Here is an 18,278-nt window from a genome sequence, read left to right as displayed (position 1 = left end):
GTGTTAAGAGGCTCTGTCCTCCTTTGGCTTCTTCTTCATTGCTTTTCTAGGAAAGGCAGAAGAAAGTGAGAGAGAGGACTGAGATGAAGAGCTTTATTAATTTTGCCCATCCTCTGTCCAATAACTGGTTCCAGAAATTCGGTGCAGGAATTGGGGCTAACCAGATAGGGAGACTCAGTATCCAATCTTGGCCACACAGAGTTCTGTCTTTTTACCAAAGTGGAAAATTTTCAAATAAAACACAGAGGCCCATGGAACTTGCTGAAAACAAGTCTGCAGTTCCTTACGGCTTTCCGATTTTTAAAAAATATATACGATCATTCCATGCGGTAGCCGAGGAGAAATGACCTTCACCGTTATAATTGCTCTCTAATCCTTAAGTCAACCTGATTTATTTGTTTTTCTCTGTGGATTCGTTTCACCTAAGCTTCCCTGTATTTTGAAGAGATGGCAACTAATTTCCTAAGCATGGTTTCAGGAAACCAACAGTGTCATGTCCAACTGCCTAGAAAAATACAAATGGCATCAGTGTTCTTGGTCAGGTCTTGCATTTGTGTGGTTGCTTGTAGTGAGCAACACAAGCACCATCTGTGCGGTTTTCCCATCTCACCCTCATCACTTCTTGGTGAGAGAGAAAAGGGTCAGCCGATGAGTAAATGAGCCATGTTGGTGTGAGAAAGGGGGGGTGATGGGAAGTCAGGCGGGGGTAAGTCTCAGGAGTGCTAGCCCTACCAGGATGGGGCTCGCTCAGCAGCAGCAAGCAAGACAAAGGCATCCCTATGCACCTCTGAGCTGAGCTTCTTGAAGGAACAGAACCCTCAAAAGTGGCTTTTCAGGAAACTGAAAATCAAGAGAAAAAAAGCATTTTTCATTGCTTTCCTGTGTCTTTGCGAGTTGCATCAGGAAAACTTCATTGCCTAGTGTTGAATATTTTAGAAATATTGGAGCCAAACCCACACAGGGGCCTTGAAAAATATAGCATAATATGATTCGAATGACCAAGAAGCAACAAAGTCAGTTCATCTTGCTTCATTTCCTTCAAAACATTGATCGTTATTTGTAGTTATTTATTCCTTTACTTCTATGGTCTCTGCCTCCTCACTAGACTGTGAGCAGTTTGAAGAGCATCTTTGTTTTGTGTGCCACCATATGCTAAGATCTTCCGCAATGCCTGGTACACAGTAGATGCTCAATAGATATGTGCTGAATGAATAGTTTCCATCTATTTCTGAAAAATCCATACCAAACCAGAGCTTGCACTCGTTACTGGTCCACTTCTCTCTCCTAATGTTGACCCAGTTTATCTGAGCCAATAGAAAACCCCAGGGAAATTCAAGAACATACTTTTCCCCAAAACCCTCGGGTCATGAGAGCATCCTGAAAATACCACCTAAGCAGCCCCGGTTTTGCACTGTATTCTACTTTTTGCTGGTTAGGAGTCCCTTACATCACAGCACTCTGAAAATTCCTCTCAGTTAAAAAGTCCATGGCCCTACGTGAGATATTTTATTCTTTCAATCTGGTTTATCGGCTCATATTAGGTCCAGACATCCCTGACCCTTGTCATGTCCCAATAAGAAGTGAATAGAATTACTTATTAAAATGCCCAAATGCTTATGAAAAAGGCCTTTCTTTACCTTTGTTATTCCTCTTTCAAAAGGGAGTGCTGTTTCCCTTGCTTGGCACACTTTTTCCAGGTCAATGGGTTTCTGTGAGATTTCCTGAGTTCTGCAAAGAAGAGAGTTTGGAAAAAATTATTGTGTTTGGCCTGCCACCTTCCCAAAGCCTGAAAACAGTCAGTGTTGATCCCTGTACCAAAAACAAACAATAAAACCCAAACAAACCACCCCTACGCACAAACAACACTTTTTCTTCTAATTAGTGTGAAGAACTGCTTCAGTGTTCCCTTGAAGACCTTCTGAGATCTAGACTACAAGATAGAATACCCATTTGGAGCTGCCTTCCCAAGCAGCACTCTTGCCTGCAAAATCTTCTTTCTCCTATGCACACAGCTCTTCGGCCATTATGGATGGAAACCTCTGAAACCCTGCCTGCTCCCTGAAGTTTTTCCCAATTAACCTTAAGAGAGGTAGTCATTTAATTTTCTAGACATCATTCACCTATGAGATTCAAGACTGCACCATATGATGTTATGGAGGAAATATGTCTTAAAATTCTAGGAATTTTCCAGTAGATTACCAGCTGCACAGAGACAAAGATCGTATCTTTTTTCTTTTTTCTTTTTGGCTGCATTGGATCTTTGTTGCGGTGTGCGGGCTTCTCATCGCAGTGGCTTCTCTTGTTGAGGAGCACGGGCTGTAGGCCCGCGGGCTTCAGTAGTTGGGGTGCGTGGGCTCAGTAGTTGTGGCTCACGGGCTCTAGAGCACAGGCTCAGTAGCTGTGGTGCATGGGCTTAGTTGCTCCATGGCACGTGGGATCTTCCCAGACCAGGGATCGGACCCATGTCCCCTGCGTTGGCAGGCGGATTCTTAACCACTGCGCCTCCAGGGAAGTCCCAAGATCGTATCTTACTCACCAGCATATTTCTGGTATATTTCTGGTAGGCATGCAGTACATATCTGTTGAATGAGTGGATGAATGATCGGAATGACTGTAATCACCAACTGTTTACTTTACCATATGTTTGGAATCATTACATCTTAGAACGGGAAAACTAAAAGAAAAATATCATCTCGTCCTAAATATGCTACTGTGACCACCCCATTTAAAGTTTGCAATCTCTCCACCTTCCCCTCCATATTTCCAATCTTTTTTACTTGATCATTTTTTACAACACTTATTTTCTAATGTATAATTTATGTGTAATTTGTTATTTATTTTCTTACTCCCCCAGTTGGATGGTAAACTCCATAAGACAGAGTTTATTGACTATTTTATTCACTACTGTATCCCAATTGCCCAGAACAGAGCCTGGGACATAACTATCATCAAGTGAATAAATTATATTTATTGCGTATGGGCTCCACACATGGGAATCACAGCAGTAGATCTTTAAATCCCCAGCCCCAACTTCACATCTGTGGAACCAGAATGTTTAGGGATATAAATCTCAGGAATCTACATGTTATCAAGGTGTCTACGTGATTCTGGTATAGCTGTTCTGAGAACCACTAGTTCACCCAACTCACTAATCTAGCGATAAGCCTGAAGCCCAGGGAGGTAAAGTGTCACTCAGGGCACATGGGTTATTTAGCGGTGCATCTAAGTGTAATCATTTCTGTTCTGATGAGCTTTCCACTCCAGCCATCTATGAGCTAGATTTACTTAATATGTTTTGCTGCTATTGCCATCGTGGTCTTTGAGATTAAGCTACTTAGAGGCAAGAATTATGGCTTCTGAACTCACTTTCTGTGGTTGTAGCTCAGTAGGCAGGAAGGGCATGAGGCTTCAGGTATTAAAGGACTCTTTGAGGTTAATGATGCTTTTGCACAGAAGGACCACCCCATTTCCATGCTAACATGCCACGATTTCCCTTTCTCCTTCTAGTTCCTGGACATCTCCATTAAATGGACCACCCAGGAAACCTTTCCTCCAAAGTACCTTCATTATGACCCCGAAACCTCTCGTCAGCTGATGTGTGATAAATGTCCTCCTGGCACCTCCCTAAAACAGCACTGCACAGCAAGGCGGAAGACCCTGTGTGCCCCTTGTCCTGACCACTACTACACAGACAGCTGGCACACCAGCGACGAGTGTCTGTACTGCAGCCCAGTGTGCAAGGAACTGCAGTACGTCAAGCAGGAGTGCAATCGCACCCATAACCGCGTGTGCGAATGCGAGGATGGGCGCTACCTGGAGCTGGAGTTCTGCTTGAAACATAGGAGCTGTCCCTCTGGATTTGGAGTGCTACACACTGGTATGCATCCGCTTCCAACATGTGGCCAAATTCATTAGCATCATACAAAGTCAGGTAGTAGGGAAAGGTTAAGGGAACACGTTTGTCCTGGTGACATTGCAGGACAGCAAATTGCAAAGGTAATGGAACCTGCTAGGTATGTACTATGTGCCTGGATGGCTGCCAAAGAACCATTCCTCAGAGGAACACTTTGCCACTAAGGGGCAATTTAGTTACAAATCTCAAATGCAGCAAATCACTCTCCAATGAGATGCATGATTGATTGCTCTTTCTTAAAGGGACACACTCTGAGCTGCACTGTATATAGCTGAGCTGTACCTCTGTGTTTCACTTCAGCATGGAGAGCTGCAAACTGCAGTGCTTTCTGACAAACATCAAAAATGTTAATTGATACCAAGAGAGTAATTATGCTGATATTAATGAGGCTCTGGCATGCTAACAATGGGTAGTTATAATTAATTATGTAAGAAATGAGAATGGCTAGGGGAAATGCAGTTCATTATTAAAAATGAAGCTAGTTCTTCCTTTGGCATGGCAGTTGAGTGTCTGGGAGGATAAAGATGGTAGCAGCGTCTCTTCAATGAGCTTATTCTTTATCTTAGACAAAGCAGACTGTCAAGCCAAGGGTAAGTACTTGTCTACAAACAAAGTACTTTCTCTTTTTGCATTTTGCATAGCATAGGTTAAGGCCAGTGTGCACTGAATTTTTTAAAGTTGCAACCCATTTTTTTGTTTTGTTTTTTGCTACATTCACGAAGCTTCGGTATAGTCTGCATGCTCTCCTGGCCTGGGAAAATTAAGAGTGTTCACTTACTTTTCTGGAGGCAGCAGTAATAGGTACAGATTCCAATTACACAGTCTGAAGCAGTGTTTCTCAGCCTCAGCTCTACTAACGTTTGGGGGCTGGATAATTCTTTTTGTGGGCAGCTGTCTGGCACATTGTAGAGTGTTTAGCAGTATCCCTGGTCTTTAGCCACTAGATGCTAATAGCACTCTTCCCCCAGTTGTGACAACCAAAAATGTCCCAGACGTTGCCAAATGTCCCCTGGATGGCAAAATCACCCCTGGTTGACAGTCATTGGTTTTGAGGATGCTAATTATTCGTAACTATTTTGACTTTCAGAAGTTGTAATATAGAGTCTAAATTATTATAAACATTTTAGGTTTAAAGGCCTACAAAGGAAACATATTCAAAAATTGAACTACTAAGTTTCCTAAGTTGTGAATTTTATAAAATTAATCACAGAAGGTGCAAACTGCATGACAGTTCCTTAAAATGCCTCTAGTATGAGTATCTGAGGAAGAAATTGGTGACACTTCTTAGCTTTTATTGGATGATACTTTGGGACTCAAAAGCTAAGCCAAGATGTAGAGGGGGAAGCCCATCCAACAGAAACAGATCCATTCAATTCAGTAATTTATATATGTAGGAAAATTAATTAAGCAGGGGCTATGCAGCTTGGAAACTAGAAAGTTCTGAAAAATAATGGAAGTAGTAAGGATTTTTCTCACATAAGCATGAAAATTTGTTTGTAGAACGAAGTAAGCAGGCAGCCAGAAGACTTAGTACAAAGGTACACATTTATTCATTTACTCACTGCTCCCTCCCTAGAAACCTACAAAGGAGTTCCTCATGGAAAATACGAGGTTTCCAGTCCAAAGACAAGGCAAGATTCTGTAGTGTTATTCTAAAAAGTATTTAATAATCATTCTTTGTTGTTGTTGTTTTGAAGCCAGATTGTCTTCTCCTCTCCATATTTTACAGCTGACCCTTGAAAACATGGGTTTGAACTACGCAGGTCCACTTGTATGCACATTTTTTTTCAGTAGTAAATACTACAGTACGACACGATCCCAGGTGCTTGAATCTGTGAGTGCAGAACCCCGACTACAGCGGGCTGACTATAAAGTTATAATGGGATTTTCGACTGTGCAGACTGTTGGTGCCCCTAACCCACCATTGTTCAAGGATCAACTGTACTTCATCCTGTTAGTCCTGTAATTCTTATGTAATTGCTTATGGCTAGCATGGTGAATTCTCCACTGAAAAGCAGAACTCCTCTTGCCATTCAATTTCACATTTTGCCTGCCAGATTGTACTTTGTATGTTTCTGTTGATATTAATAAGGCAAAATCATTTACTTAGATGGATACATCTTTTTATAAGAAGTTGTATCAATCATAGAAGAGGGGAGTCGTTTTCAGAAAGGTCATTACATAAAGCCTCCAAATACATTAAGAAACTTTCCTTCTATAATTCCTGGATTCCTCCTGGTAAAGAACTTTAAAGGCTAAATTACCTGAAAGAATGTCTCGTACCTATGACTTTCTCATTGGGACACATGAGAACACCCAAGCCATCAACATGTATGTGAAGAACGACAAGATTCTTCTTTGTGCAGTTGGCAAAGGGAGACTTGGATCCAGATGTCCAAGACCATTTATCCCCAGAATATTAGCAATGAAAGAATACCATGGAATCTCTGTCCAAATACTTCTGCTTACGATACTATAGAACTTGGCATCAAGTTGGATCCCATTTAAGGAGAGGAGTGTAGCAAGAAAGTACTTAAAAAAATAGACTTCTTTTTAAGGTGGTTCCTAAGATGATGTCACTGCAACCCTGGAAATGGCATTTAACATGCGAAGGTTTCGTGCATGGTTCCCCCTTCTCTTTTTTTTCTGCCAACCGTCTGTCATTTTTATTGGTCAATGCATCATCAATCCCTTTAGAAAAGAAAGAAGCCAGAGTTGAAACTAAAACCGATCCACTGTGCTCTTTTTTTCTGGTTTTGGTAAAGGATACAATGAGATGGGAGGTTGAAAATTTTAATAAATGAAATTTATTAACTTTCTGTAGCTTTCATTTGTCCCTTTAGTATTTGGTATCTTGCGTCAGCCAGAATTGGCCTGTAAAAGCTACATTTGAATATTAAAGTCTAAATCTGTTCAACTAGCTTACACTAGATGGAGGTATTTTCATATGCAAGTACACTGCAATGTATGATCTACACAGGCATAGAGTCAAGGGTTTGAAGATATTTATTTTTAATAGCATCTTTAGTTGTTGACTGGTTCAAGTTTTCCTGCCAATGATTTCCCCAAATTTATCAAGTATCTTTCCACCATGAAATAAAATGCCCTTACAGTCACCCTTCCCTGAATTTTAACGACTGTGCTCTTTTCAGACTCAACAGTTTAAGCAAATGGTATATCATCTTCCATTTACTATGTAACTGCAGGCTTACGCTTTTGAGTCTACGGTCAACTTTATTGCCACCTTCAAAAGTTTATTATAATGTTGTAAATTTTTACTTCTCAAGGTTAGCATACTTATGAGTTGCTTCAAAATTAGGATTCAGGAAAGAAGGAACTTCAGTAGGAACTGATTGGAATTTAACGATGCGGCATTCCATGGGTACTGATTTCAAAGAATGATATTACAGCAGTTACACAGCAGTTATCTTCATGATTTCCCAGGAATAATTGTGTGGAGAATATGGTTGACGAAAAGATCTTACTGACAGTTTAGCACAGGCAGGACTAATTGAACATCATACCCTTTTTTTCTCTCCTCCCCAATTTTGTGCTTGTAGGTAACAACAAAACACATTTGTGTTTGTATTACAAGTAGGGGAGACTGCCTAAGGGTCTAACTCTAGAAGTTTTGTTCTGTCTAATGAAGTGAAAAATGAAAATGCCTCAAGTTCTGTGCAATATAATAGTAGCAGTAAAAACCAAGTGAAAAATCTTATCCAAACTCTGTTAAGATGGTATCTGCTGCGAAAGTATTTGAGAAGAATGTGCTAAATGGCTTGGTATTTTCTGTAGGAACCCCAGAGCGAAATACAGTTTGCAAAAGATGTCCAGATGGGTTCTTCTCCAATGAGACGTCATCTAAAGCACCCTGTAGAAAGCACACAAATTGCAGTGCATTTGGGCTCCTTCTAACCCAGAAAGGAAATGCAACGCATGACAATATATGTTCTGGAAACAGTGAATCGACTCACAAATGTGGAATAGGTAATTATGTTTCAAAATATCAGTCTTTGTACCACCTCTGAGTTGAATACAAGACCCTCCGGCCCTTCTTAGTCAAACTTATATTTTCCCTTTCTTGAATTTTAACCAACTAAGGCTATTCCCTGTGCATCATCGCTAAAGCCACAACTCAAAATCTTTCGAAAAGTTCCCATCTTCTCACAATCATGCTCCAAACCCTGGCTTTCACACTTGAATCAAATGTTACCCACGGAGAATGGGGTGGTGTAAAGATTTTGTTTAAGGCTCGATGATCAGAGTCCAAACTGCAGAATTTTTTAAGCTATGCATTGTTATCACTTTTAAGAATACCTGTATTATTAACCAAAGTATAAATTGGCAACAAAGAAGCATAGTGACATACATAGATGACAAATTAGAAATGCAATACTGGCTTTGTTACCTGTGGTATTACTGCATCTGTTGCATGGAAGTTCTAAGTTCCTGTACTTGTCTTAAACTCTTTATTCAGGAAAGGTCAGTAGCTCCAAGCTCAAGTTACCTGAATGTACCTCATGTTGGTGATGGCACTAATCAGGTTGCTGTCCTCAGCTTGCCACTCCTACCACCACACTAACCTCAGACCTTCTACCAAGGACTCATCACACCAAGGAGGATTGACCTTTTAGCATTTAATCAGCTTGACTCTCCCCAAACATCTTTTTGTGCAACATAGAAGTATATTAAGACATAGGAATGTGGGTTGGGAGATTGAAGATTCAAATCCAGTTCCAAAATTCTTTCACTGTGTTGTAAAAATCTTAGATAAGTCATTCAGCTTTTCTGCTTTCTTATTAAATAATGGAACGAGGGAAGGGATAGTAAGAAGGGTGACCTCTAACATTCTCTTTAATTCATTTATAATTTTATTTCTATCATTCTTTGAGCACTTACTATATGCCAGACATTTTTGCTATATGGGCTTTAATCTTTATAAAAATACTGTAAAGTTTGTTCAAGTTAATTTATGAACTTGAATGGCAGAGTCAGGATTCAAACCCAGACCTAATGAATCCAAAATCAAACTATTAATCCCTGGGATATACCAACCCTACCCAGACACTCAGGCCATTGCACTTCTTTTCTAAATGACATGTTTTTGTGTTTGATTATTTTCCCACTTAATGTACGCTTATACATCGGTATCCATCCTTGTTCCCAAAGGTAAACTATGTGTCTGTGTGTGTGCAGAAAATAATACACTATTTCAGATAACTTTTCAAGCTCCCTTAAAGACAGTGATTTGACATTGATCTTGAAGTAACCTGTAGACACCAGCTAAACCTTTAACAAAATATTTCATAGTTATATTAAAATATGTTAATGTATATATTAACATATATATACACATTATGCTATATATATAGAATTTTTGCTGTAATTTATTTATAGCAATAATACATTCTTATTAGATGTTTGTTAAACTCTCCCCCCACAAAATGCCCTAAAAGAACATTAAAAAGGACATAAACCCAGTTGGACTGGTGATCTGCCACTAAGACCAGGCAACAGAAGATTGATTTTATTCAAACTTCTCATTTTAGCATGCAATATCCTGGAAAACTCAACTGTGTTGGTTTTTAATATTACTATTATTATTATTATTATTATTGTCCCTTAGACATCCAAGAATCCAATTATTGAGTAAATCTTCTTGGTTTCCCCACCTTCCTTTAGACATGACCCTGTGTGAGGAGGCATTCTTTAGGTTTGCTGTTCCCACAAAGCTTACCCCGAACTGGCTCAGTGTCCTGGTAGACAATTTGCCTGGCACCAAAGTGAATGCAGAGAGCATAGAGAGGATAAAACGACGACACAGCTCACGAGAACAGACTTTCCAGCTGCTGAAGTTATGGAAGCATCAAAACAAAGACCAAGATATGGTCAAGAAGATCATCCAAGGTATGGTAACCTGAAATAAACAACTCGATCAGAAATCAGAACACCTGTTTATCATACAACAGAAACAAGACTATGTACCTGTTTAGTTGTGTGGATGATGTTTCCCTTTGGGAATGATTGTTGGACTGAAAACGTATTCATCAAGTGATAGTGGATACGCTATTCCTAGAGCAGTCATGTGAGGCTTTATTCTCACCTCCTCTACTCCCCAATTTCTTTTTCAAGTGTCTCTCTAAAGGGAGAGATAATACATTTCAAATGCGGGACTAGACCTCAGGAAATCTGACTCTGGATCCCCTTAGCAGTTTCAGGAGCATCCCTTCTGGCCTATCTAGAAGTTCTTTAACCACTTTAGATCTTACTTTGCATTTCTACCAAGAAACTATGTTGTATTTATGTGGTAATTCTCTCCAGAGAGCCTCTAAGTGTCTTACAGGTATCCTCTCATTAATCCTCACAACACAGCCTATTTTATTTTATTTTTATTTTTTAAAATTTATTTACTTATTTATCTATTTTATACATATTAGTGTATACATGTCAATCCCCATCTCCCAATTCATCCCACCACCACCACCCGCCACTTTCCCCCCTTGGTGTCCATACGTTTGTTCTCTGCATCTGAACACAGCCTATTTTAAGATTACCATTTTAATAGCATATGTCGTGAGGATTCATGAAATAAGGTCTGCAAAGTGTTTGAGCTTCTTGGAGAAAAGGGCTAGTTAAAACCAAGTACTCTCATGTTTTAGAGTTTTATAAAGAATCTCCTTTAGAAACTCTGTGTGTGTGTGTGTGTGTGTGTGTGTGTGTGTGTGTGTGTGTGTGTGTGTGTGTGTGTGTGTGTGTGTGTGTATTACGATGGGAGAGAATCGGAGGGGAAAAGGAAGTAAGTTTCATCCAGTGTGGACCATAAGCTTTAGGATACACAGTAGAAAAAGTTCTGACTTTAATTAGCATTGGGAGGACATGGCAGAAAAAATGAGGGAGCGTTTTCATAATGCAGACAGTGTCAAGGAGAAAGCCATTCTGCTTTTCACATGTAGTTAAATGACTGAGGAGTCCTACGCAACCTTAAAGCCTCAAACATCTGAAACTGAGGCAAAAGATCTTAGGCGACTAACAGTTTTAACAGTTGAATGGTTTCACTTGTGCAAAGAGTAAACTTGTCTTCTGTTTTTGGCAAACAAAATGTATTCTTTGAAAGTATAATCAGCCCTGAAGCAAAAAGAGAGGGAAGGAGAGAATCAGAGACTGTTAGAATTGGAAGGGACCGAATTTCCTATTTTATAAATGAGGACATTTCAGCCCAGAAAGATGAAGAGACTTGCCTTCGGGCCCACAGATAATAAATGACTCATGTCATCAATAGAAACGTTATTTACTCCCTCTTATGTTTATGTCCTAGCTCATTACTGAAATATTCTCCAGGCCATGTGTATCCTACTGTTCTTTGGCCTCATATTATTGGGTTTTCACGGCTCCTCCTTTGTGCTGATGATCTCCTGGTGCTATTTATTAAAGACCGTTTGAAGGACCTAATTCTTCAAATAGCACATATGTTGGGTATCAGTTAATGAAAGTTTGTATTATAAAATAGCTAACTTTGTGTTTTTCCTAAAAGGTTACACTTTTAATTTCTCCAAATTTTCTTAGAAAACGGTGTGTCTGTAGTTTCCCACTGTTATTTTCCAAATTTGGGCTTTTCACAAAGCTGTGTTGGATGCCTAGAATATAGGAAAGCATATTATCCTAGTGTAACACAAAATAATATTTAACTCAATTCTCAGAAATAACTAGCATTACTTAAGTCCTCCCCAAAAGGAAAGGAGGAGGTTATCCTTAAAGTTACGAAATTCTGGGGAACCTCCTTTTGCCTCAGGGTAGTTTTACGGTGGCTTTAGGTGGATTACGTGAATGTCTCTGGGCTTTTGCTTTATGCAGATATCGAACTCTGTGAAAAGAGCGTGCAGAGGCACATTGGGCACATGAACCTCACCTTCGAGCAGCTTCGAAGGCTGATGGAAAGCTTGCCGGGGAAGAAAGTGACGACAGAAGACTTTGAGAAAACAATGAAGACGTGCAAATCAAGTGATCAAATCCTGAAGCTTCTCAGCCTCTGGAGAATAAAAAATGATGACCAAGACACCCGCAAGGGCCTGATGCATGCCCTAAAGCACTTGAAGACATACCACTTCCCCAAAACTGTCACTCAGAGTCTGAAGAAGACCATCAGGTTCCTTCACAGTTTCACCATGTACAGATTATATCAGAAGCTATTTTTAGAAATGATAGGGAACCAGGTCCAATCATTAAAGATAAGCTGCTTATAACCGGAAATGGTCATTGAGCTGTTTCCTCACCATGGACCAGATCCAATAAATGAGTAAACTGTTTCTCAGGCGCTTGAGGAGGGTACAATGATTTCTTTCTCATCACCAAGGACTAGATTTGGCCACAGGGCCTGAAAAGAAACTGTGGTGTGGAGAAAGAACTCACATCTCTCCCCAAAGTTTAATAAACCCCAAATAATTTATCCAACTAACAGATTTGGTCCAATATCTACTGACTATTTTTTTCCTTGTTACTGCTTGCAGTAATTCAACTGGAAATAAACTAGACTCCATTGTGCCTTACTAAACATGGGAATGTCTAACTTAAATAGCTTTGAGAATTCAGCTGTACTAGAGGCTTTTATTAGAAAGCCATTTTTTTTCTGTAAAAGTTACTAATATATCTGTAACACTATTATAGTATTTGCTATTTATATTCATTCAGATATAAGGTCTGTACATATTACCATCCTGAAGGGAAACTGTGTAAGACTTAATTTTAGAAAGAAAAAAATATATATTCTGTTTATTATTATGACAAATGAAAGAGATAAAATATATTTTTTAACAGAACATTTGTAACATTTCCTAATAGGTACTGCCATTCTTCCTGTGTAGAGTATTTTTGTAATATACTTTTACCTGTGTAAACTGAATTATCATTTTATAGAAAATGCATTATTTAGTCAATTGTTTAATGTTGGAAAGTGTATGAAATATAAATTATCTGAATATTAGATGCTCTGAGAAACTGAATGTACCTTATTTAAAAGATTTTATGTTTTTACTATATAAACAACATCATTAAAGTTTTCAAATTATTTTTCATCGCTTTTCCTCTTGCTTTTATGTGAACGGGACATGAATGGGTCTGAGCTTTCACAATTTTCCCTTTCTTTTATCATCAGGACCATCTGGGAATTGTTAAAAATGAAGTTCCTGGACCAATTTATTGAGAAACTCTGGAAAGGAGGGCAGAAACCTGCATTTTTAGCAAGTTCCAAAGTAATTTTTACTACACTAAAGTTGGAGAACTTCTGAAGTCAAGCTTAGTATACAGATGGCACAAACAACTTATAACTACTGCCACTAGCATCAAGAGACCAAACTACTTAAGTTCTTTTGGTTGCAAGTAATAGAAACTGGCACTACTTAATAAGAAAAAATTAATTGGAAGCATGGTGTATTTGGTTGAGTGGTGCCCCCTGCCCAAAATATGTTTATGTCATCATCTCCAGAACCTGTGAGCGTTACTTTATTTAGAAAAAGGATCTTTCTTCGTATGTGTAATTAAGAATCTTGAGACGATAAAATCATCCTGGATTATCCAGGTGGGCCCTAAATCCAGTGGCAAATGTCTTTATAAGAGACACATAGAGGGGAAAGACAGGAGAGAAGATGATGTGCAGACAGAGGCACAGCTGGGAGTGATGTGGCTACCAGCCAATAAGCCATCAGCTAGGGAAGAAAGGAACAGATTCTCCCCTAGAGCCTCTGTAGCGAGTACAGCCCTACTGATATCTTGATTTTGGACCTGCCCTCCAGGACTATGAGAGAATTAATATCTGTTCTTTTAAACCACCCAGTTTGTGGTAATTTGCCAGAACAGCTACAGGTAATAATACAGGTTGTATCCAAGCCTCAGAAACAGTAGAATTAAGATAACTCTGGGTCCCTTGATGGCAGAAGTTCCTACACTTTCTCCTAGTCTTATATTTCTGTATCTTTTAGTTCAAAATGTCAAATTCCTAGCAGAGAGACTCTGGCTGTCCTAGGTGAGGACCGGTGTAAATATTCAATACGTGGCTAGTGAGGGTCTCTCTTCATCAGCTGCAGCTCCCAAGAAGGGGATGTTACTGGGAACCGGGTCCATTATACCCCATCCTTTCACAGTCTGTGTTTCTCTTTTCTCTCACTTTTCTATGATTCAGAATGTAACACAGATCGACCTTACCTTTGTGAAACCAGATCATTATGGCCGCTTTGACGGAAGGGTAGATCCAGGTAAATGTCACACAAACTCATAAATCTGGGGAAAGAAAAGGCAGAGGTAAAGTCAAGAGGCTCAAACCTGGAGAATCAGTCCCAAGGCTGCAATACGGGGAGTGGAAAATATTGTGGAAATTAAGTGCTGAAGTCGTTAAGTAGGAGGACAGGGGTTAACTAACAGCCATCACGTTCCCTTCAGAAGTTCCAGTTCTTCCACCAAAGTTCTCGTGCACAGAAAATGAAATGGCCTCATATACATCAGCTAAGTTTAAGAAAAGTTTGGTAGTTAATGGTATCAAATATAAATCCTTCAAATGTTAGTTTGATTGGCTTACCTGCTGCTCCTTTGGGTTCAGTCTGCCTCAAGCTTCTCCTCCAAGGGAAATATAATACGTAAATTCATGTCAGTTTCTCTTTTTCAAAACTTTTAATGTTAAAATAGTTTATCTGTTAAATAGACTTAACAGAATCATTGAAAAGCCAATATAAAATATCCCTAGTGAGCCATTTTGTAAAATATGCCTCAATTTCAGTCTGTCTGTTTTCTCGTGAATAGATGATGTTATGGATTTGGGGAAAGAATATCACATAGGTAATGGCCCTTCTCACATCATACCAGGTGCAAATGATATCAGCATGACTAATTACTGTTGATATTAACCTTGATAACTGAGTGAATTTTTACATGTGAGATATGTATTGAAGTCCTTTTTTTTTTTTTTTTTAACATATGGTCACCCACTTGTTCCCATAGGATTGGTTGAAAAGACACGCATTTCTTCCTTAATTGCCTTTGCGTCTTTGTCAAAAATCAGTTGATTATATTTCTGTGGGTATATTTCTGGACTCTCGATTCTGTTCCATTTATCTGTAAGTCTTATCTTTTCACCAGTACCACACAGTCTTTTTTTTTTTTTTTTTTTTTTTTGCAGATGGGAAGAGTGACATCTTTTTTTTTTTCACACACACACACTGTATTTTATTTTTACAAGAGATAAATAAACTGACACCAAGCATTGTAAATGGATGACCACAACAAAAGCAACAATGACTGCAATTACCAAACATGAAACACACTCATACTATGTCATAATATTGACATTCAGGCCAGTAATCCTCCACTGCAACAGCTCCTTTACTTTGCAGTGAAAATTGATTTGTATAGTTTTTGCCTCTGAGTCCTTGTGGGATTTTTTTTTTTTTTTATTCAAACAGAAAGTCACAAAAATCATAATCATCTTCATCAGTTCACTCAGTTTCTAGTTTTCTTGAGATACAATCAACATACAGCACTGCATAAGTTTAGGGTGCAAAGCATAATGATTTGACCTGTACATCATGAAATGCTGGTCACAATACGTTTACTGAGTACCCATCATCTCATATAGATAGAAAATAAAGGAAAAAAACAGTTTTTCCTTGTGATGAGAACTCTTAGAAGTTACTCTTAACAACTTTCACATATAATATATGGCAGTGTTAATGATGTTAATCATGTTGTACATGACATCCCTAGTAGTTATTTATTTTATAACTGCAAGTTTGTACCTTTTGACCCCATGCGTCCAATTCCCCCTCCCTCTACCCACCCCCACCCTGGTGTCTGGTAGCCACACATCTAATCTCATTTCCGATGAATTTCTGAGTTTGTTTCGAAGTATAGTTGACCTACAACACGATATTAGCTCCAGGTGTACAACATAGTGATTTGACACTTCTATACATTACAAAATGACCACCATGATAAGTCTAGTTACCACCTATCACCATACAAAGATATTGCATTATTAATGACTATATTCCCCATGCTGTACATTTCATCCCTGTGACTCATTCATTTTGTAACTGGAAATTTGTACCTCTTAATCTCCCTCACCTATTTCATTCATCCCCAAACTTCCCCAAATCCTCCTCCCTCTGGCAACCACCTGTTTGTTCTCTGTATCTGACTCTGCTTTTGTTTTGTTATGTTTGTTCATTTGTTTTTTAGATAACATATATAAGTGAAATCATATGGCATTTGTCTTTCTCTGTCTTATTTCACTTAGAATATTATCCTCTAGGTCCATCCATGTTGTCACAAATGGCATGATTTCATTCTTCTTTATAGCTGAATAATATTCAATTGTATATATACCACATCCTCTTGATCCATTCATCTACTGATAGCAGTTAGGTTGCTTCCATATCTTGGCTATTGTAAACACTGCTGCAATAAATATATGGGTACATTATCTTTTCAACTTAGTGTTTTTGTTTTCTTCAGAAAAATATCCAGAAGTGGGATTGCTGAATTGTATGGTAGTTCTGTTTTTAGTTTTTTGAGGCACCTGCATACTTCTTTGCATAATAGCTGCACCAACTTACATTCCCACCAGCAGTGCACAAGGTTTCCCTTTTCTCCAAATCCTCAAAAAAACTTGTTGTTTTTTGGTTTTTTCCCTTAGATCAACTATTTTTTTTTATTTTAATAGATCTTTATTGGAGTATAATTGCTTCACAATGCTGTGTTAGTTTCCGTTGCACAACAAAGCGAACCAGCCACATGCATACACATGTCCCCAAATCCCCTCCCTCTTGAGCCTCCCTCCCATCCTCCCTATCCCACCCCTCTAGGTCATTGCAAAGCACGGAGCTGATCTCCCCATGCTATGTTGCTGCTTCCCACCAGCCAACTATTTTATATTCGGTAGTGTATATATGTTGATGCTAGACTGGTGTGAAGTGATACCTCATTGAGGTTTTGATTTGCATTTCCCTGATGATTATTGACGTTGAGCATCTTTTCATGTGTCTGTTGGGCATCTGTATGTCTTATTTGGGAAAATGTCTATTCAGGTCCTCTGTCCATTTTTTAATTGGATTTTTTTTTTTTTTTTTTGAGTTGTGTGAGTTCTTTGCATATTTTGGATATTTACCCCTTAAAGGATACACCATTTGCAAACATCTTCTCCCATTCAGTAGGTGACCTTTTCCTTTGTTGATAGTTTCTTCTGCTGTGCAAAAGCTTTTTAGTTTGATATAGTCCCATTTGTTTATTTTTGCTTTTGCTTCCCTTGCCTGAGGAGACATATCCCAAAAAATATTGCTAAGACTGATGTCAAAGGTCATACTGCCTATGTTTTCTTCTAGGAGTGTTATGGTTTCAGGTCTTACATTTAAGTCTTTAACCCATTTTGAGTTTATTTTTGTATATGGTGTGAGAAAATAGTCCAGTTTCATCCTTTTGCATGTAGCTGTCAAGTTTTCCCAACACATTTATTGAAGTGGCTGTCTTTTCCCCAGTGTATAATCTTGCCTCTAAATTTATTGACCACATAACTGTTAATTCATTTCTGGGCTCTCTACTTTGTTCCTTTGGTTTATGTGTCTGTTTTTGTGCCAGTACTATACTGTTTCATACTGTCTTAACTACTGACTTTGTCTTTTCTGATGATTACTCTGTCCCTTGAGAATGCGCTGATATTTTTCTTGCCTTTTTGTCTGTCTCATGATTTTTTGTTAAAGCCAAATATATTGGATAGGTCATTGGAACTGAGGTAAATAGTTTTTATACCTGGATATAAGCATGCCTTTCCTTCTGCTAGAATTGTAAAGGAAGCCTTTCCATTAATCCAGTTAGTAATTGGACTGGTTTTGTGATTTGTTGCTGCTGTTGCTGCTATGGTTATACGCAGTGCATCACAGGTTTCCAATGCCTACAGACACTTGTTTTTAAGGTGGCTGATGTACCTCAGAGCAATGGCTGTTGGATCCTGAGTTTCAGGTGTTCCCTTTGAGTCGTGCCTCAAACTGGTTCTCTTTGCACATTCTCATTCCTCTCCCAACCCTCGCCCAGCGGTATTTTGCTGTTGTCATTTGAAGTTTCTTAGCTTCATGGTCGGGGGTGGGAAGTGCAGTCACCACTGTTCTGATTAATGCCCTTAAGCACGCCTGTGTCCCTGGAGTGTGTGGCATTCTCAGTTTTGCTGCCCCTCCCCTGGCTGCAGTTCTGGGTTCAGCACTTAATTCTGCACTCTCTCCACAGAATAGATTTTTTCCCCCTCCTGTTCCCTTTCCTCAGCTGCAAGGAGTGCTTCCTGATATCCTAAAGCCAGCAGTTTTGCCCTTTCCCCAGATTAATGCTTTTGTTCTTT

At 39.0% G+C, this 18,278-nt stretch overlaps 2 protein-coding genes across 8 annotated transcripts in view; one reads left to right on the top strand and one right to left on the bottom strand.

The window, feature by feature from the left end:
* The window catches only part of COLEC10 (collectin subfamily member 10), a 185,617-nt gene extending 175,830 nt beyond the window's left edge, over positions 1–9,787 (bottom strand). For all 7 annotated transcript variants that reach the window (XM_082433240.1, XM_082433241.1, XM_082433243.1 and 4 more), the window contains exons 1-2: positions 9,651–9,787; positions 1,638–1,728 (exon numbers count right to left, since the gene is read on the bottom strand). The gene's annotated coding sequence lies outside the window, so the exon portion shown is untranslated. The remainder of the gene's footprint in view (positions 1–1,637; positions 1,729–9,650) is intronic.
* Positions 1–12,986, top strand: part of TNFRSF11B (TNF receptor superfamily member 11b) — a 28,160-nt gene extending 15,174 nt beyond the window's left edge. Inside the window, exons 2-5 of the mRNA XM_082433217.1 lie at positions 3,508–3,877; positions 7,709–7,900; positions 9,596–9,820; positions 11,765–12,986. Coding sequence (XP_082289343.1) covers positions 3,508–3,877; positions 7,709–7,900; positions 9,596–9,820; positions 11,765–12,153 — 1,176 coding nt within the window. The 3' untranslated portion in view covers positions 12,154–12,986. The remainder of the gene's footprint in view (positions 1–3,507; positions 3,878–7,708; positions 7,901–9,595; positions 9,821–11,764) is intronic.
* The last annotated feature ends 5,292 nt before the right edge of the window (positions 12,987–18,278 follow it).

This window comes from Balaenoptera physalus, assembly GCF_965194825.1.
Source record: "Balaenoptera physalus genome assembly, chromosome: 17".
NCBI lineage: Eukaryota > Metazoa > Chordata > Mammalia > Artiodactyla > Balaenopteridae > Balaenoptera > Balaenoptera physalus.
The sequence above is the reverse complement of the archived record's forward strand: the minus strand, read 5'-3'. Positions and strand labels throughout refer to the sequence as shown.